The sequence below is a fragment of the Malania oleifera genome, chromosome 2 (assembly GCF_029873635.1).
Source record: "Malania oleifera isolate guangnan ecotype guangnan chromosome 2, ASM2987363v1, whole genome shotgun sequence".
Taxonomy (NCBI): domain Eukaryota; kingdom Viridiplantae; phylum Streptophyta; class Magnoliopsida; order Santalales; family Ximeniaceae; genus Malania; species Malania oleifera.
The window spans coordinates 112,249,650-112,271,384 of NC_080418.1; the positions used below are offsets into that span (position 1 = coordinate 112,249,650).

The 21,735-nt window shown below is 34.7% G+C and overlaps 1 protein-coding gene across 1 annotated transcript in view; it reads right to left on the reverse strand.

The window, feature by feature from the left end:
* Positions 1–8,331, reverse strand: part of LOC131147867 (cellulose synthase-like protein B4) — a 47,375-nt gene extending 39,044 nt beyond the window's left edge. Inside the window, exons 1-4 of the mRNA XM_058097494.1 lie at positions 7,953–8,331; positions 7,416–7,755; positions 7,106–7,231; positions 6,818–6,934 (exon numbers count right to left, since the gene is read on the reverse strand). Coding sequence (XP_057953477.1) covers positions 6,818–6,934; positions 7,106–7,231; positions 7,416–7,755; positions 7,953–8,209 — 840 coding nt within the window. The 5' untranslated portion in view covers positions 8,210–8,331. The remainder of the gene's footprint in view (positions 1–6,817; positions 6,935–7,105; positions 7,232–7,415; positions 7,756–7,952) is intronic.
* Positions 8,332–21,735: the final 13,404 nt, after the last annotated feature.

The window sequence follows — 21,735 nt, forward strand, 5'->3', positions numbered from 1 at the left end:
AAAATATTTTTGAGTTTGTTTGAATATTCTTACCAGCATCTTTGAAACCCTAATCTAATATTGAGATTTATTATATCTTGTTTTAAAGAATAGCTTGTTTGAACACTATTGTGCATATTTGAGATTATATATTACTGAGTGTTGTTTGCACATAATCACATCACCGAGCTTACAATTCCTATGTTGTTGATGTGAGTTTGATTGATTGTTATTGGTACATATCTACTTGATTAAGAAGCACAATCACTGTACCTGATTTGTATTGAAATATTGTTGTATTCCAAGCATGGCCTGAGGGGGCGGTAATTTAGTCCGGAAGGATTGATTGTAAAGGTTGAGGCCAGTCCTGTGTTAATTGACCTAATTGTATTTAGGTGCCGCTTCACCCGTTAAGTGAGCCTTTAGTATAATCCTTGTACTGGTGAGCCAAGGCGGGGACGTAGGCATGATTGGCTAAACCTCAATAACATATCTGGTGTTAGTTTTACTTCCACAATTTATTTTCTACACTTGTATGTTTTATGTTTATTGGTTGAATATCTAGTTGGCTTCGCAATTACAAAAAAAGACCATAGTTTGCGTACTACTATTGTTAGACTGGTTGATCTAGGACAGAATTTTTAAATATACAATTTGTTATTTTTTGTCCCACATTGGTAGAATAGTTCCACATTAGTATAAAAAGTTGTTTTGAATTTTTTGTATTATTTGTCCCATATTGGAGAGAAGTGTTTTTTGGACTTGAGGTTGAAGCTATATAAAGAGTTCAACTCTTTATTTGTAAAACACACCTCAAAGTTGTCCTTTGTCAAGAAGTAGTGGATTGATCGTCGGCGCCTGAGGACATAGGTAATTCTATACTGAACCTCATTAATTTTTTATCTTGTTCTTTTTACTGTTTTATTATTAGTTTCTGCATTGCTTTAATTTCTTATATATTCAATAGCAATAGTTGTAGTATTGATGTTTGGCACAAGTGGGGTGCCCGGCACTACAATTGGTATCAGAACTAGGTTGAATAGTGTTGATACGGAGGTGTTCATCTGTTAGGATCCTTGATTCCACGTTTGATGCCTAAGAAAGACCTTGTCTAAACGAGTGCTCAAAGACCATTGAGATTCAGTCGCTCCCTAGAGGTCGGTCTGGTCAAAGTGGAATTTCATAGGATAAAACAGAGTAAACACAGTTAGTACATACTATTCATCCTAGGCCTTTTACTTTGTTGGTTGCTATTGAATATATAGAACATGGCAGAAACTAGTGCAGTAGTAGAAAAAACTCTGTCCACAAGAACTCCAACCCTTTCGGCTTCGACATCATCATCGAAAACGATAGCTAATGCTCGGTTTGAGATGAAGAAATTTGATGGTACCAATAATTTTGGTATGTGGCAAAGTGAGGTAATGGGCATCTTGTATCAGCAAGAACTAGATATTGCTTTGGATGATAAACCAGTAGATATGGGTGATAGAGATTGGAAAAAGATCAATCGTCAAGCATGTGTCTCGCTACAAATCATAAATATTGTATTATGAGGGAGACATTTGCAAAGAAATTGTGGAAGACATTGAAACATACATTTATGACCAAGAGTCTGGAAAATCGACTCTATTTGAAAAAGAAATTGTTTCGCTTCCAGTATCAACCAGGTATTTCGATTAATGGCCACATAAATGCTTTCAATAAAATTTTGCTGATTTGCTAAATTTGGATGAAAAGGTGAAAGATGAGGATAAAGTCATATTGTTACTGAATTCTCTCCCTGATGAGTATGAATATTTGACCACCACTTTATTATATGGGAAAGATAAAGTTACTTATGATACTGTTTGTACTGCATTGATTAGTACTGAATGCAGAAAAAAGGATCAGAGGGTCCATAAGGAAACAACAGAAGCACTAACAATAAAGGGAACGTTCTCAGAGTCGTATGCCTAGAAAGAAGAGTAAATCTCATGGGAGGAGTAAATCTCGTGGGAGACCTACTAAAAATGAATGAGCCTTTTGTCGTATGAGAGAGCATTGGAAGAAAGATTACCCTAAATTACAGCAGAAGAATAAGGGCAAAGCACATTCTAATGCCAATATAGCCAATGATGATGGAAGTGAGTCAGATTTTTCTCTTGTTGGAACATCTTCATCACATTATTTTGGTGAGTGGATTTTTTATTCTAGTTGTTCCTATCACATGTGCCTCAATAGGAAATGGTTTTTTAATTTTAAAGAATTAGATGGTGAGGTTGTTTTTATGGGAAATGATAATACTTGTAAAATAACTGGAATAGGATCAATACAGTTGAAATGTCAATATGAAACTATTAAGACCTTGATTGATGTTAGGTAAGTTCCAAGCCTAAAGAAAAATCTGATTTCATTGGATGCCTTAGAATCTAAAGGGTTCACTATCACTTTGAAAGATGGAACCTTAAAGATTAAATCAGGTGCGCTGGTGGTGATGAAAAGAATAAGGAAAAATAACTTGTATTATTTACAAGGTAGTATAGTTATTGGCTCAGCAGCTGTTGTTTCTGAAAAAGATGCAGGTTCAGATACAACCAGATTATGGCATATGCGATTAGCACATGTAGGAGAAAAATTTTTGCAACAATTAGTTAAGCGATGTTCGTTAAAGGGTGCAAAGGTGTGCAAACTTGAATTTTGTGAGCATTGCATTCTGAGAAAATAGACTAGAGTGAAATTTGGCACTGCAATCCACCAGACTGAAGGTATTTTAGACTACATAGTACATCCATACAGATGTATGGGGGCCCACAAAAACGGCTTCGTCGGGTGGTATGCATTATTTTATCACTTTTGTTGATGATTTTTTTAGAAGAGTTTGGGTGTATTCTATGAAGCATAAAAATGAAGTGTGATATTTTCCTTAAGTGGAAAAAATTAGTTGAAACTCAAACTGGCAGAAAGATTAAATGGCTCAGATCAGATAATGGTAGTAAATACACAAGTGACCCATTTATGAAGATATCTCAGGATGAAGGTATTGCTTGACACTTCACAGTTCGCTACACCACAGCAGAATGGGGTGGTAGAGTGCATGAATCGAACTTTGCTGGAGAAAGTTCGATGTATGCTGTCTAATGCTGGGTTAGACAAAAGGTTTTGGGCTGAGGCTGTTAGATATGCATGTCATCTCATCAATCGTCTACCATCATCTGTAATAAGGGGAAAAACACCCTATGAGGTATAGTCTGGAAAGTCTGCTAGTGATTATGATTCTTTACATGTATCTGGTACTATGACTTATTAACATGTTAAAAAATCTAAGTTGAATCCAAGAGCCAAGAAAGCAATATTCTTGGGGATAAGTACAAGAGTCAAAGGATACCATTTTTAGTGTCTAGAGACGAAAAGAATGATTTTAAGTAGGGATGTGACTTTTGATGAACTAGCAATGAAGAAAACAATATGCAAGGAGTCACGAGTTGAAGAGAAGACCAGTAATACTCAACAACAGGAGGAGGTTGAGACAATTTTGGGAAACCAATGAGAAATGAGACTACACAAGGTAACACTCCCATTACGGTGGGGAATAGTGTGCAAGAAGATGATATTTCAATTCGAGAATCTTCACAGCAACAAGAATCAATTGTTTCTCAGAGGCCAAGACGATAAATTCGAAAACCTGCTCGGTATACTGATATGGTGGCTTATGCACTTCTAGTTGTGGTTGTGGATGATAATGTTCCTCACACTTTCAAAGAAGCAATGAGGAACTCTAAATCAGACAAGTGGAAAAGAGCGATGGATGAAGAAATGCAGTTTCTTCATCAAAATCAAACTTGGGAGCTAGCCCAATTGCCCAAGGGTAAGAAAGCAATTGGTTGCAAATGGGTTTATGTAAAGAAAGAAAAATTTCCAAATGCAAATAATGTTCGCTTCAAAACTAAATTGGTAGCTAAGGGCTACGTATAGAAGGAAGAATTTGATTATAATGAGGTATTTTCTCCAGTTGTTAAACATTCTTCCATTCGAATTTTATTGGCTTTGGTAGCACAATTTGATCTTGAACTAGTTCAGCTCGATGTAAAAACTACATTTTTACATGTTGATTTGAAAGAGGAAATCTATATAACTCAACCAGATGGATTTCAGATTGTTGGAAAAGAAAATTGAGTAAATCATTGTATGGTTTAAAACAATCTCCAAGACAATGGTACAAACAATTTCATCAGTTTATGATAGGTCAGAAGTACATCAGAAATAAACATGATCATTGTGTTTATTTTCGCCGACTACAAAATGGATTTTTTATATATTTACTCTTGTATGTTGATAATATATTGATAGCTTCAAAGAATAAGGAAGAAATCAACAAGTTGAAAAGTCAGTTAAATCAAGAGTTTGAAATGAAAGATCTTGGTGAAGCAAAGAAAATACTTGGTGTGGAGATTTGCAAAGACAGAATGAGAGGAAGAGTTAGTTGGTCTCAGAAACAGTATTTGAAGAAGGTAGTATAGAGTTTTGACATGTCTGAGCAGTCAAAACCAGTAAGCACTCCTCTTGCTCTTCATTTCAATCTTAGTGCGGTTTTATCTCCTAAATCAAATGAGAAACATAAGTATATGTCACAGGTTTCTTATGCAAGTGTTGTTGGTAGTCTAATGTATGCAATGATTTGTACTAGACCTGATATTTCACAAGTTGTTAGTGTGGTGAGCAAGTATATGTATGATCCGGGTAAAGGACATTTGCAAACTATGAAATAGATTTTGAGATATATTATGAATACGATTGATGTTGATATAATATTTTGAGAAAAATAATACTATTGATCAACGTGTTGTTAGATATGTGGATTCTGAATTTGCAGGTGATTTGGATAAACATCGATCAACTACTGGATATGGTTTTACATTTCCTAATGGTCCAGTGAGTTGGAGGTCTACCTTACAGTCTACCATTGCCTTATCTACAACAGAAGCAGAGTACATGACAGGGTCAGAAGCTGTTAAGGAAGCTATTTGGTTGCAGAGTTTACTTGAAAATTTGGGAGTTATCCAGAAGCACATTGTTGTGTTCTGTGATAGTTAGAGTGCTATTCATTTGGAAAAGAACCAAATCTACCATGCACGAACGAAGCACATCAACGTTCGGTTTCATTTTATACGGGATATTATTGATGAAGGCAAGATACTTCTTCAGAAGATTGCTACAACTAAAAATCCCGCAGATATGTTGACCAAGATTGTGACAACAATCAAGTTCAAACATTATTTGGACTTGATCAATATCCTGCAAGTCTGAATATTTTTTGAAGACGCCGATGATGTGGAACTCCAGAAAATGTTGGTGACTGAAAAATTTGTTGAATTTATCGTCAAGGTGGAGATTTGTTATTTTTTGTCTCACATTGGTAGAATAATTCCACATTAGTATAAAAAATTGTTTTGAATTTTTTGTATTATTTGTCCCACATTGGAAAGAAGTGTTTTAAGGACTTGAAGTTGAAGTCATATAAAAAGCTCAACTCTTCATTTGTAAAACACACCTTAAAATTATACTTTGTCAAAAAGTAGTTGATTGATCGTCGGCGCCCGAGAACGTAGGTAATTTTATACCGAACCTCATTAATTTCTTGTCTTGTTATTTTTACTATTTTATTATTAGATTCTGCATTACTTTAGTTTCTTATATATTTAATAACAATAGTTGTAGTATTGGTGTTTGACACAAGTGGGGTGCTCAGCACAAGACAATTTACCCCCCCTCTTGGGATTGCACCAAAGTTAACACAACACTTATAACTTTCAACATTTTTTCAGTTTAACACTTATTAAATTCAGCACTTTAAAAAAAAAAATACTTATACATAAGTAGTTTCAAACGATCCCTTAAATAGTATTGGAATGTAAGCACATCAATGGACATTTTGATATGACATATATCTAATATTGAATTATAAAAATTCAAGACATGACACAGAAAGGATGTAAAGATTTGGTAGGACTAATAATATTGCAATGAACTGGTATGATATATCATATCATTTGATTTTCTCTCTAATAGAGTTAAGATGAAGAGAGAGTGAAGTGTTTTTTGTTGTTGTTGTTGGTCTTTACACTAGCAAAATACCTTAACCATTGGTGACGCGAGGAGAGATAAATTGTCTAGCTCTAGCCCATGGGCATAGACTATAATGGCTTAAATTTTTAGAATTCAGAAAATAATTATTTCTTATATATTTCTAATTGTTTCATTTAATGTAACAAGAAAGGAATATGCATCTCCATGATGAAATTTATAATAGTTATCCCTATTTTACTCCTTATTATGGACTAAAAAAATGTTTCACATTATTATTTATTTTATAGTAACATAATTTTTTGTATAAAGAATTGTAGTTAATATACTAAAATTAATTTATTCTTAGGAATCGACGTAATCTAATAGTTCATTTGGTTTGACAAAATAACTATTCATTGAAATAATATGGAATATACTTTAAATTTTAGGAATTAAGGGAATAATTATTCCTTATATATTTCTAATTATTTAATTTAACATTTAATAAGAAAAGAATAGACATCAAATTTGGGAATAAGCAAACCTTATCTATTTCTTATTATAAACTCAAAAAATGTATCATATTGTTATTTGCTTTATAGTGATTGTATAATTTATTTATAACAAATGGTAATTGATATACTAAAATTAACCTATTTTTCATTGTGCTAATCAAACTAATCTAAGGACATTAATCTTGGTTGCACCAAACACGAACTATAATGAGCTAATTCGTCAAGCATACGTATTCAGACCCGTGAAACAAGCGCATCGGTAGGAACAAGCTTCGTACCAGAACATTCATGGCCCCTGCTTTGTAGTGATGTTGATGTTTTGGACGCTTCTCTCGGGATATGTAAACGAGATGGGGCCCTCCATCAGGGACATTTTCTTTATTTTCCCATATAACCTACAAACAAAAGGCATGTAGCCCAATTAAGTCGCACACAAAAATTGAAAACAAGCCTGGTCATGATATATATATATATATATATATATATATAATTGAAAACAAGCCTGGTCATGATATATATATATATATATATATATATATATATATATATATATAAAAGCAAATTACCTTTATTATGGTAGGATGGTTTTTGCGTTCTATATTTGAGAAAACCTCGAATTCGCCGGTGAGATCAAATGGCGTAGGTTTTTGGGATGCTGCTTCTACTTTCTGGCAGAGCTGTTCGTACTCATCCTGTAAAAAAATTTCAAAGATATAAAAACCCAGATTACGAATTAGACTAACATATACATTCATACATGCGTAGATATGTGTGTGTGTGTGTGTGTGTGTGTTATTATAAGAATTAAAATTTTAATTTCGGGCCAATCATAGAGGATAAAGGGCGAAAGGCTTATTCATATAGTTAATGAATCACCTTCATCATTTTCCAATTTTGTTGGAACTCAAATGATGAATGAACACCGCCGCCACTAGGACACATGGGATGATCATCAGAGAAATATATAAAGGGTGCTCTATCTTGGACTCCATACATCTTACAGAATGGAACCCAGAGCCTTGCAAACTTCGACGCCTCGACGAGTGAGAAGAAGGTAAGCGGCGAACAGCCATCATCGGACACATAGCAAGCAAGCTTATGAGCTGGGTAATCAACTGCCAACAACGACAGTACAGTGTCTACTGTCAGCATAGGCGGCTCCAACACAGGGTCTGCTGTTGTTACAAAAATGTCCACTGCTGGAAGCTCAGACGCCCTTTGGGAGAAAAGAAAAACATAATTTTCAACATATTATCCTTAAAAACTGTAAATTAATGATTCAAGTGCGAAGGAAACTCATCCAATCTTGGGATGTTTGAAAAGAAAAAAAAGAAAAAAAAAAGTTCTTGAAATGAATAACAACACCTTAGATAGCATAGAAATGTAAGGTTAATTAATTAATCTGGTACATACTGTTTGGAGAGGCGGTCTGGATACGTTTCGTTCTTCACTATGTTCCATTTAGTGCTAACTGCAAGAGCCCATACGAAAGTGAACCACGACTCACAGAGGAAGGCAACGAGCCAAGCGAATCCGTGGCGGTTGATGGAGAGGAGACGATAGGAAATGAGAGAAAGGAGGAGGAACAGGATGGTGACATCCAGGGCTCTCTGTGCGTTGTTTTTACATGTGATTCTTTCATGGAGAGGGAGAGAGGTTGAGTTGGGCATTGAAAAAATAAATACAGAAATCAAACTGCAGAGGGACAATCTAGCCTGTCTTGATGCATATAGGCTCCTCTATGACATTGGAATGCGTTGGACCTGCGCATCCAAGGCCACTCGTTATATGTGCGGCAGAGAATCCTATCCGATGGTCCCTACAGTTTGGGTATTCCTTTAGTCATTATGAAGCATTAAAAATTTACTGGGTGATTTTCTTTTGGAAAGTAAGTTAAAATAAACTTTTCAGAAGAAATAATGTTAAATAATCATTTCATTTCAAAATTATTATTATAAATAATTATATAATAGCCGAAAAACAAGAAAAATCTAATTATCAAAAGAAGTTTCATAATCCGAAGGAATTGGTATCAAGAAGTATAAATTAATCAGAAGAAGAAAATAGTCTTGAAGAAGTCAAGAAGGTGCTTTCAAATAATTGGTTAAAAAATCTACAGGCATTATAGCAGAAGGTCATACCAGAAGCGGATATTGTACTTAAAAACCCTAATACAATTATCAGAAGTAACGGAATTAGTTATCCAAATGAAATGATAAAAGAATTTGAGAAACAAATTCTCAAATTATTAAATTTGGGTCTTATTAGGTACAGTAAGAGTGAGCACAAGAGTGCTGCATTCATGGTAACAAATCATACCGACCAAGTACGTGATAAAGTCAGGATGGTTATTAATTATAGAGATTTGAATAGAAAAACAAGAGATGATGGGTATAATTTATCTAATCAGGAATCTCTTAGAAATAGAATAAGAAGGGAGAAACCCTCAGCATATTCTAAATTCGATTTCAAATCAAGATATTGGCAGATAAAAATCAAAGAAAGAGCAGTAACTCTTATAGCCTTCACGACGCCAATCGGGCTTTTTGAATGGCTAGTTATGTTATTTAGATTAAAGAATGTCCCACGAATTTTCCAGAGAATGATGGATCGGGTTTTTGAAAGAATGACTAGATTTGTTGCAGTTTATATTGACGATATCTTAGTATTTAGTAAAAATATTAAGGATCATTTAGAACATTTGACACAGGTGGCTCAAGTGTTCAGAAAAAGAAGGAATGATTCTTACAGAAAGAAAAACCATTTGGATGCAACCTTAGATTGAATTTTTAGGATTAAAATTTTGGGAAAGTGAAGAGGAACTTCAGCCATATATAACAGAAAGGTTATGTGAATTTCCTAATGAATTTGAAGATAGAAGGCAGTGTCAATGCTTTCTAAGAGTATTGAATTATATTAGGAAATTTATTACAAAATTGGCAGAAAATGCAGCACCAATTTAGAAAAAGGTTTCAATAAAGAATCCTTGGAATTAGATTTCAGAGGATACTGAAAGTAGTAAAAGTCTTAAAGAAAGAAACTCAAAATTTGCCAAAATTAGAATATCCAGACGGTATAGAATTAGATATAATTTTAGAAACTGATGCTTTAGATATAGCATAGGAATGTGTTTTAAAAATTAAAAAAATTAATAAAACAGAATATCTTAGCAGATATTGGAGTGGATGTTTCAATGGAGCAGAATTAAATTACCTAGTTCATGAAAAGGAATTATTAGCAGTCCTTAAAAGAATTATGACTAATAAACTTTTTTTGGGTAAATCCTTCATCGTTAGAACAGATAGTTCCTATGTAAAGCATTTCATGGGAATTAATTTAAAACAATGCACTCAAGTAAGGTTGGATAGATGAAGGAATGAATTACAATATTACTCTTTTAATGTATAACATATTAAAGGTAGAGATAATATTATTGCTAATACTCTAACCAAATATTTAAATTCTTATTAACATATTAAAGGTAGAGATAATATTATTGCTAATACTCTAACCAGATATTTAAATTCTTGTAAAACAAATGGCAAGCAGTAGCAGTAGCAGTAGTAGCCATTTGAAATGTGCGATTTGTCAGGAAAAACATAAGGTGGCAGATTGCCCAGTTGCTAAAGTTGTTGACAAACAAAGATAGTTATCTTCCAACTCTAGAAAGGGAGAAGGGAGTAGCATAGGAAGAAATGTTTCTCAAAAAAGAGAACGTTCGTTTCTAGCTTTGGAACAGATCCAGGTAAAGAAAGGGAGTTCGTCTAGAAAAGATGAAAAACCCATTGATAAAAGTCATATTCAATGCTTTGTTTGCAGCCAATATGGACACTATAGTACTCAGTGTGTTCAGAATCCCATAACCAAAAAGGTAAGAGGAGAAGGCATGAAGGAAAAGTAGAGAATTGACCAGGAAACTATCAACAAGAATGTTTCAAAATCCAGTAAAAATAGAAAAACAGTTGAAGTTAAAACAGTCGAAGCTGATTTGGTTATCGAAGATTTTCTAGGAAGGACTCCAGAAATCTCCAAGGAAAAAAGAAATTTGCTAGAAGTGATAGTCAATAATCCAACAAATCCAGCAAATACATTTATTGGCCTTACAATGTTTAACATCTTATTTTGATGCTAACAAACAAGTAGAACTTAACGTGCTTTGTTTAAGTGATGTATTTTTAGGACTCAATGATGAATGCAAGGTTAAAGAATTCATGAAAGCTTGTACTTCAAAAAATGATGATTATATCAAGCTTGAGGCATGGATTAAAATTTGAAGATCATGAGAGCATTGATATAAAAGAAAAAACTTCAAGAATGAAAGCTCAAGTGATCAACATGGAAAGCTCAAAGAAAGATGAAGCAAGCATAAACACCTCAAGGAATTCAAAAATTGAAAATTTGAAAGAGTCTATAGGAAATGTCATGTAAGTACTTCAAAGAATTTCAATATGAATGCATAAAGCTCTTAGGTTAATTTATTGGACCTAGATACCTTTTAACATACTTGGAAAATATTTTTATAAGGTCAAATTTTTTTTCAAGTTAGAATCATTTTTGGAATAAAAAGCACCAAAAAGAGGATTTCTCCAATTTTTTCATAACAGTCATCTGTCATGCGACTATTTTGAATTTTTTCATACCGGTCAAATTTTTTAAATGAGGTTGCTTAGGGCTCAAAATTTGTAAAAACTTGGGAAATACTCCAAGTCACTTGGGGATCAAGTCACATACTTTTTAAAGTCTATAAATAAGCCGCAAAGATCATTGAAACTATGAACCAAGAATTCAATTCAGCAAAAATTCAAAATCTCTCTCAAGTGCTCTCAAATTCTCAAGGCTATCTCTTGCTCTCAACTTGCACGAATTCAACTAAGTTTTTGCTGATCTTCTTCCACCAGAATTGTGCTACAAATTCTAAATCTTTCAATCATTGAAAGAATTAATCGGTTATATACTTCATTGACTTTCAAGTTAAAATTTCATATTGTTATTTACTTTGAAGTATGTAGTTTTGAATTGTTGTACTAATCCGCTATTTGAGGAGCAAATTATTTGTACTCATCTATTTGATTTATTTTTTGTAGACTGGCGATTCCAAGGATTGTTTGGATCCTTGGCTAAGCATGGGGATATTGCTTAGAGAGGCGGGCTCTAGCCTAGTTAAGGAGTGACCGGACGAGGGGATATCGTTTGGAGAAGGCGAGCTCTAACCTTACCCAAGGAGTGTTGTAAATGTTTGTTACGCCCGTTAAAGGAACATGTTTAGTGAATCCTTTTGGTTTGCCAAAAGCGAGGATGTAAGCTGGGTATAAGTCGAACCTCGTAAAAATCCCGGTCTCACTCTTTCTTTCCCTTACTCTTTATTTTCAGTATATATTTAAATTGCGTGGATAGTTTAAATTAGAAATCATATATACTACGTATATTTGGAAATCAAGTAAACTTGAAGTCTGATTTTGATTTGGGTTGCAGAAACCGAAAGGGACTACGTTGGTTAAACCATATCTTGTGGAAACCATACGGGAGTACGTTACTTGGTTAAACATCCCAAAGATAAATTAACTAAGAGTTTATTTGACTTTTGAATATTTGGAAGAGTGTGAATATTGTGTTGGATTTTATATTACATATCATATTAAGCAAATCAATTAATACAAGACTTTATATCAGCAAACACAAATTATCATTCACTACAGGGCTTAATTCAAATTTATAACCAGGGCTAACAATAAAAGTTGAAAGTTGAATTTAATATATTGATATATTGTGGCTGAATGGTTTAAAGTTTGAATGTGTTTATATTCCAAAGAGTGTTGAATCTTGCATACTTCCATTAATCTAATAGTGCTGCAATTAACTCATACTTGGGAAATTAATTGGTTGTTTGGTTTGAATATTGTGCTTAATTGATTGGATGTTTACATAATTTTGTTGTCGATTGTATAAAAGAAACTAAGTTCTTGTGTGATTGGTAAATTAAACAAATATGTCTAAAATTAATTAACCAAGAAGAAGTTCTCCTAAGAATTAAAAGAAAGTTTTAAAATCCAATCCACCCCCTCTTGGGACTACACCTTACTTTTCAATTGGTATGAGAGCAACGCGGTTATAGCAAATCTTAATCAGTAGTTATAAAAAGATCTTAATGGCTAACTTAGGCGTAACTGTAACATCCTACTAAATTAATTGAGATTTATTATTATTATTATTTTTTATTCTATGAAATTTATAATGCTCTGATACCTACTAGATCAAATCATCAACCTAAGTAGTAAGAAGCGGAATTCATAAAAACACAATCAAGAAAATATACAATACCAAAGTGCTAAAATGTTTCTCAAAATATACATAGATGATTGTTTTCCAAAATACCCTCAATTGGGCTAGGGCTATACATAAAGACTCCAAAAAATACTCACTCTACTGACAGGGCAGTACTGAAGCACATCTATCTGCGAGCCTGATCTGGTCGCCTACCTGGATAACCTGAAAAATGTTAAAGTAATGGGATGAGCCAACACTCAGTAAGACGAAATATTCTATTGCTAGTGTGTGGCAAATGAGTTACAATACTATGAAGATCTGTTTCTATATAATCATGCATAATTGAATTTGTAAATATAGTACAAATAATATAACCACCACCCTTCCCATTGACTCGTTCTGAGTTGTGCTTCCAAGTGCAGAAGTGTCAAGTTGTATCAAGGATGAGTCTTGGATCGTATTCCATAGGGACCACTGAGTATCAAAGTATTTATGAAAGGTTAATGAAATCATGTTGCTGTAAAATGTAGTTTGAAAGTCTTTTTAATCTTTTATGATTTTTGAAAACAGTAAACAAAATGAGAGGAACTTGAGTAAACTATCAAAATAAGACTAAAATTTTATCAATTTTTCAAAAATGTAAATCTCATAACGTGACCAAAACTAAACTGATTAACTTAAACAATTTTACCAAACACTCGAGTTACGAGTTCAATGACTTTTTGCTTCCACCGTTTTCTAATTCCCTAGGCCTTACTCCTCTTCTTGTTAATCCAATCAAGGCATTAATAAGATGAAATTTTATTACTAAAGCTCGAGTAAATTTGCCACATCCAAATGGAAGAAAATATAAACTCTCATTAAGCATCAACCGAATGTCATGTAAATTAGTTGATGAAAAACGTAGATTAAATCAATGTTTTGATGTGTCTAATGTCCACAACAAAACAAGAAATAAGAGTCGGCGATTTATCAACGATGCCTTAAATTTTCGATTTCAACCAAATAAAAGTTTATCAATAATTTCTTAGGAGAACTAATAAATCATGGAAAGCAAACAACATCGACCCACAACCCGAGTTATCGGACTTAGCCACTCATGCTCGCAATCCACAATTTTCGAGTCAAATTAATTCCACAGTGGCTCATTGCATCAATAAAACGAAAGACAACAAATTAAAACAAACCTAACACTTAAACAATAACGAAATACAAGAAAAATATGAACTTTAATAAATCGATCCTAACTAAACCGAGCTTCGACAAAAAGATTAAATTTTGAAAAGAACAACTATTCTAACTTCATAAAAACAAAAGCACCTTTTTTTTCTTTTTGTAGTTTATTCCTTTTTTCTTTTTTAATTTTTATTTTAGAACCAAACCAGACTTACTAGAATATTTAAATAATGCAAATTAATTCACCACTAAAATTACTTGAGAAAGCAAATAAATAATTAAAATGCAATGATACTAAAACAATTCAAACAATATTCAAAATTCAATTTTTTTCAATTAACTCCAATAATTAAAAGCAATAACTATAACTAACTTAATAACAAAAGAAGAAAGAAAAGAAAAGCAGAGAGAGAGAGAGAGAGAGAGAGAGAGAGAGAGAGCCATGGCAGGTGGTTGCTGGTGCTGCAGCCTCGGGTTGCTGAGGGGAGCAGCTGCTGGTCTGCTGTTCTATGATGGCTGCCTCACTGGAGGCTGTGTGGTTGCTGGCTGAGGGGAACTGCTGCTGGTAAAGGAGAGAGCCTCAGGTGCTCTGAAACTGGAGAAAGGCTGCTGTTGTGCTTCTCTCGGGTGGCTGGGTTGTGGAATGTTGCAGTGGCTGCAACAGCAGGTTGTTGCTGTGCGGTCTCTCGGCTGCAGTAGCAGGATGGCTTGGTGGTGTGGTGGCCTGTGGCTAAGAGTAGAGGAATGACTGGAATAATAGGAGGGAGACATTGAGAAATGGGAGTTCATGGGAGAACTGGGGTGGTCTGTGGAGCTGGTGCAGCAGGAAAGAAACAGGGAGATGGGAAGAATGAGAGAGATTAGAGAGGGAGAGTAAGAGAGGGATCAGAGAGCTAAGAGAAAAGGGAGAGAGAAGAGAGAACAAAGAAAAGAAAAGAAAGAAGAGAAAGGAGGAAAAGAGAAGTGGGAGAGGGTTGGTGCGCGGGGGCACAAGAAATAGGGGAAGAAGAAGGGCTTTTAAATAAAGAAGAGGGGGGGAGGGGTTCTGCTGCCCTAGACCTGGCAAGCCAACCCGACCCTGCCATGCATGGCCAGGTCACATCAAAACAAATATATATATATTCAGTTTTTGTTCTCCGCGAACACGGTCTATTTTGACCTTCTTGGAGCCTGTTTCTCTCAAAACTCAAAACACGGAAATTGTAGATAATTCTCTCGTCTTTCTTTAAAAATTTAAATCATTTAGATCAGAGCTCATACGGGAAAGTTATGTATGAATTACGAATTGGTAATGGTTTTGGCTTTCGGGAATTTTCCTGTGATAAAAAATTACCAAAAATTCATAAATTATTCAATAAAACTCAAAAATGATAAATAGAGCACTTTGTTAAAATATTGGACGTAATTAGACATTTAATTAAAAATATAAGCCCTATTTCTCAGATTAGAACGCCTAATTATGCAGTTTAAGTGCGTAGTCACACCCCCCAACTAACGTTTTGTTAGTCTCTAGCAAATAACGTGAATGAATTTCAAGGTAGTGCCCACAACTATGAACTCCAGTGAACATGAAATTAATGCACATGCAACACAACCATACCGTTTCACATACAAGAACATAACTGAATTTCACACTAGCTCGTTCATATTCAATACACACAATTCCGACGCACGTCACTTATGCAAGTTTCATCGTTTATATGTCATTTAAGAACACTATACTCATTAAAGTTAACTAGCGATACAATTCAGAATTAATACGGTCATATAAGTTCGAGTATAAACAGGTGAACTCTTGAGGTGTGTGTGATGTGTGTGACTCGGTACACCTAGGATACCAGTGGACACCTACAAAACGGTTGCTTTGACTCGGCCTAACTGGTATACCCTCAAGAAAACTCAAAAGGAATGGATTCACTCGTCATATGTGAGGAGGAGTGTCGCGATCAAACATCCCACATACTAAAAGGAACAACGCTAAGTATATGGAGTGGACTAATCTGAGAAGGATCTAACCTATCTATGAGGTGTCGTTTCTTCACCCTAGCATCTTCTCACCTACTCGTCATATCCAACTGAGACCACCCTAGATCAACTTATTCACAAGCTTGTCGTGAATACATCTAAGGCATTAACTGGTTGAAGAATCTTCGTACATAGAGAACATGTGTTGTGTCCTTGACTTTTTGTGATATTTCTGTGGAGTAGACATTAGCATTTCATTTCACACGCATTTTTATTTCTTATTCTTTCTTTTGCTCATTCTTCATTTTCTGTCTTTTCTTGATTAATTAAGACAATCATTACATTTTGTTTGTTATCTACCATCAATGAGAATTGAGTTCGAATAATGGTCCATGAACTAAGTCTATCTCTAGGGGTGGCTCAGCCTTCACATCTTGAGTAGGCTACAAGACCTAGGTTTCTATCTCCCCACTAGATGTCACCTTCAGGCTAGTAAATAAAAAACAAGAGACTAGTATACAAAGAATCATCCAGAAAGAAAAGAATTGAGTTCCATGAACTCTGATTTGATGTTAACACTCAGAAGGACAATAAATAGCTCAAGGATATCTCACAAGGTGTCAAAGTCACCACGGGTGTTCTCTTAGTGCTCACAAGAAACTCTAAGTGTAGTGAATCACGTGAATGTGTTTGTTCAGCCTCGTGAGATACTGTGTAAATACAAGAAGTTATATAGCCAAATTAACACGAGTGTACTACCAATCAATTCTTCATGGAGTTATGAAGTCATATAAAGAGAAACTACGCATAAATGATTCAAGTGTGTAGTTCTTAAGTTATATGCACGTATATGAAGGGTACGAGTCAATGTTAAGCATGACATAATTCAATGTAATTCCTCACTACTCTTCCTTTCTTTCTTTCCTTCTTTTTGATTTTTGATGATTTTTTTTTGTGTTTTTTTTAATATAAAACCCAATACATATACGTGCACAGTGTCACATTCTAATGCTCACTCCCCTAGCTAAAATGAAACATTGTCTTCAATGTGAAAGTATAGGGGAAATAGAAAAACTGTGCACGAGAAAAGTAGGGCGTACCTGGGTGGAGAAATAATGGAAAAGGAAAACTAAACTAAAGGAAAATGTACCTATCAATAAACTGAAAATAAGACAGAATGAAACAAAATGAAAACAAAGGAAAGAAAAACATCATAGTGTGTTTGGAGGAGGCTTGGGAGGAATTTCGTCAGGTGGGTGCAGATTTATAAATTAAACTGGCGAGTCTCCAAATTTGAGTCGCCACAATGGGTCATTTTTGTTATCTGCATAGAAATGATCTCTGAATAAATCAATGCTCTCCACAATATTATACAACACATTTTCAAATTGTCTTTCTTGTTTAAATAAGAAAGGATCCTTATCTAGTATAGTTTCTAGGAAATATACTTCTTTAAGAATCGGTCTTTGAGGAAAAGTTTTCGAAACAGTTACCTTTGGTTCTTTAGAAGTATCAACATTAAAATTTGTACCTAGTTCCTTAAAAGTTAAACTCTCACCATTCTGCTCAACTTCTTTATCTGGTGCACTAGTCACCTTACTACTGCTGAGATTTATTTCAACATTGCAATCATTGACATTTGCTTCATTAGAGGATGACAGTTCCACGATTGCAATCTGCACTTGAGTATCTGGCTGGGCTTGAAATTGGGATTCATCTATCTCCAAAGCATTCAATAATGTGTTCAGCCTAGTCAAATCGGTGTTTATCTCGTTAATGGCTTGAGAAGTTTGAGAGTTTATCATATTTTGGCTTGCCATGAACTGTTGCAAGCTTATAGTTAGCTGCTGTATGGGATCTTCCATTTCCCTTCTTTGCATTGGAGGTAGTTGATTTGCAACGTAAGAGGGTCCTGAGCATTGGCTAGCTGCTGCATAAGGAATGTATTGACTTTGTCACTGCGGTGATGGCCCCACTTGGTCATTTTTCGAGCTGAAATTTGGATGACTTATCCAACCTGCATTGTAAGTATCATAATAAGGTTCATAAGAAATCTTAGAAATCATATACACCGAGTTAGATTGATCAAGCAAAACTTCCTTAAAAGCAGGAATAGTTGGACATGCATCAGTCACATGCCCTAGATCCTTACACATGCTGCATTTTTCAGAAGATGATGGTAAAACATGCATTTCATTTACCTTCTTGAGCTGAATGGAATCTAACTTTTTGAACATCAATGCAAGTCAAGCATTCAAATCATTAACTTCTTCCAATTGATACTTACCACCCCCACTAATGCATTTTTACTTTTTAGATCTATCATACACATCAGAGACATCCCAAGATTGGGCGTTTTCAGCCAAATAATCAAAATAATAAAAAGCTTCTTCAGGCCCTTTATTGAAAAACTCACCATTGGACATTGTTTCTACGAATTGCCTCATCTTATGTTGCAACCCCTCATAGAAAAAACTGATGACCCTCCAATTCTCATACCCATGATGAGGACATGTATTTAAGAGGTCTTTGAAACATTTCCAACACTGACAAAATGTTTCCACATCTTTCTGGAAAAAATTCATGATTTGTCTTTTCAAAACATTAGTTCTTTGCATGGGAAAAAATTTCTTTAAAAACTTAGTTTGCATTTCTTGCCAAGTCCTAATGGATTTTGGTCTTAAGGAATTGAACTAGGTTTTTGCCTTGTCTTTTAAAGAAAATGGAAACAATTTCAGTCTTATTACCTCTTCCGTGCATGTTCTATCCATAAATGTGGAACACATTCTTCAAACTCTTTGATATGCAAATATAGGTTTTTAGATTCAATGCCATGAAAATGAGGTAACAATGGAATCATCTCAGGTTTAAAATTAAAAACATTTGCATTCAAAGATAGAATAATGCAAGATGGGGTGCTGGTCCTAATAGGTTACAAATATTCTCTGAGGGTCCTATTAGGGTTCTCCCTATCATGATGTTCATTCTCAGCCATGATGCTATGAGTGTTAGATGATGATTCAAATGATTCAAGTGAAACAGGTGCACTTGATGATGAGATGGATGAGTTTGTCCTAACCAGTCTAAATGTGTTATCTCTAGCTCAACCAGACATGCAAACTCAGTATAAATGCAATAAAATAAAAATAAAAACAAACAGGTCAAAAGAGAGGAAGTAGATATCACCTAGGCTGTGAAGATGTTCACAACTTTATAAACACCCTCTCTGAAATCTAAGAAACACTTCGATGACACCAATTGGTCCCCGGCAACAGCGCCAAAAACTTGACTCGTTCTGAGTTGTGCTTCCAAGTGCAGAAATGTCAAGTTGCATCAAGGATGAGTCAAGGATCGTATTCCATAGGGACCACTGAGTATCAAAATATTTATGAAAGGTTAATGAAATCATGTTGTTGTAAAATGTGGTTTGAAAGTCTTTTTGATATTTTATGATTTTTGAAAACAGTAAACAAAATGAGAGGAACTTGAGTAAACTATCAAAATAAGACTAAAATTTTATCAATTTTTCAAAAATGTAAGTCTAATAACATGACCAAAACTAAATGGATCAACTGAAACAATTTTACCAAACACTCGAGTTACGGGTTCAATGTCTATTTGCTTCCAACGTTTACTAATTCCCTAGGCCTTACTCCTCTTCTTGTTAATCCAATCAAGGCATTAATAAGATAAAATTTTATTACTAAAGTTTGAGTAAATTTGCCACATCCAAACGGAAGAAAATATAAACTTTCATTAAGCATCAACCGAATGTCATGTAAATTAGTTGATGAAAATCTTAGATTAAATCAAGGTTTTGATGTGCCTAACATCAACAAAAAAACAAGAAATAAGAGTCAGCAATTTATCAACGATGCCTTAAATTTTCTGTTTCAACCAAATAAAAGTTTATCAATAATTTCTTAGGAGAACTAATAAACCATGGAAAAAAAACGACATCGACCCACAACCCGAGTTATCGGACTTAGCCACTCATGCTCGCAATCCACAATTTTTGAGTCAAATTAATTCCATGGTAGCTCAATGCATCAATAAAACGAAAGACAACAAATTAAAACAAACCTAACACTTGAACAATAACGAAATACAAGAAAAATACGAACTTGAATCAAACCTATCCTAACTAAACCGAGCTTCGACAAAAAAAATTAAATTTTGAAAAGAACAACTATTCTAACTTCTTAAAAATAAAAACACCTTTTTATTTTTTATTTTTGTAGTTTATTCTTTTTTTCTTTTTTAATTTTTATTTTAGAACCAAACCGGACATAGTAGAATATTTAAATAATGCAAATTAATTCACCGCTAAAATTACTTGAGAAAGCAAATAAATAATTAAAATGCAATGATACTAAAACAATTCAAACAATATTCAAAATTCAATTTTTTTCAATTAACTCCAATAATTAAAAGCAATAACTATAACTAACTTAATAACAAAAGAAGAAAGAAAAGAAAAGCAAAGAGAGAGAGCTATGGCAGGTGGTTGCTGGTGCTGCAACCTCGAGTTGCTGTGGGGAGCAACTGCTAGTCTGCTGTTCTGTGATGGCTGCCTCGCTGGAGGCCGTGTGGTTGCTGGCTGAGGGGAACTACTGCTGGTAGAGGAGAGAGCCTCAGGTGCTCTGAAACTGGAGAAAGGCTGCTGCTGTGCTTCTCTCGGGTGGCTGGGCTGTGGACTGCTGCAGTTGCTGCAATAGCAGGTTGTTGCTGTGTGGTCTCTCGGCTGCAGTAGCAGGATGGCCTGGTGGTGTGGTGGCTTGTGGCTGAGAGTAGAGGAATGACTGGAATAATAGGAGGGAGAGATTGAGAAATGAGAGTTAAGGGGAGAACTGGGGTGGTCTGCGGAGCTGGTGCAGCAAGGAAGAAATAGGGAGAGGGAAAGAATGAGAGAGATCAAAGAGGGAGAGTAAGAGAGGGATCAGAGAGCTAAGAGAAAAGGGAGAGAGAAGAGAGAACAAAGAAAAGAAAAGAAAGAAGAGAAAGGAGGAGAAGAGAAGTGGGAGAGGATTGGTGCGCGGGGGCACAAGAAACAGGGGAAGAAGAAGGGCTTTTAAATAAAGAAGAGGGGGGGGGGGTTCTACTGCCTTAGACCCAGCGAGCCAACCTAACCTGGCCATGCATGGCTGGGTCACATCAAAACAAATATATATATATATATATATATATATATTTTCAGTTTTTTTTTTCCGTGAACACGGTTTGTTTTGACCTTCTAGGAGCCCATTTCTCTCAAAACTCAAAACATGGAAGTTGTAGATAATCCTCTCGTCTTTCTTTAAAAATTTGAATCGTCTCTATCAGAGCTCAAACGTGAAGATTATGCATGAATTACGAATTGGTACCGGTTTTGGCTTCTGGGAATTTTCCTACGATAAAAAATTACCAAAAATTCATAAATTCTTCAATTAAACTCAAAAATGATAAATAGGGCACTTAGTTAAAATATTGGATGTAATTAGACATTTAATTAAAAATATAAGCCCTATTGCTCGGATTAGAACACCTAATTACACAGTTTAAGCGCGTAATCACCCATGTTGTTTAACATATCTATATTTTAGGTTTCTATACAAAATACTTTTAATAGTGATATACAAATATTCTCTGTTTCTGTGAAACTGTACATACATAATAATAGTTGAAAACTTCCTTGGATGGATAACTGTATGTCATGATTTAACCCTTCATAACAGGGTTGTGCGGCCCGTAGGCGAGATCTATCCTGGTTGGCCGACCAGGATAAACCACTATATTCCGTCAGTTTGATCAG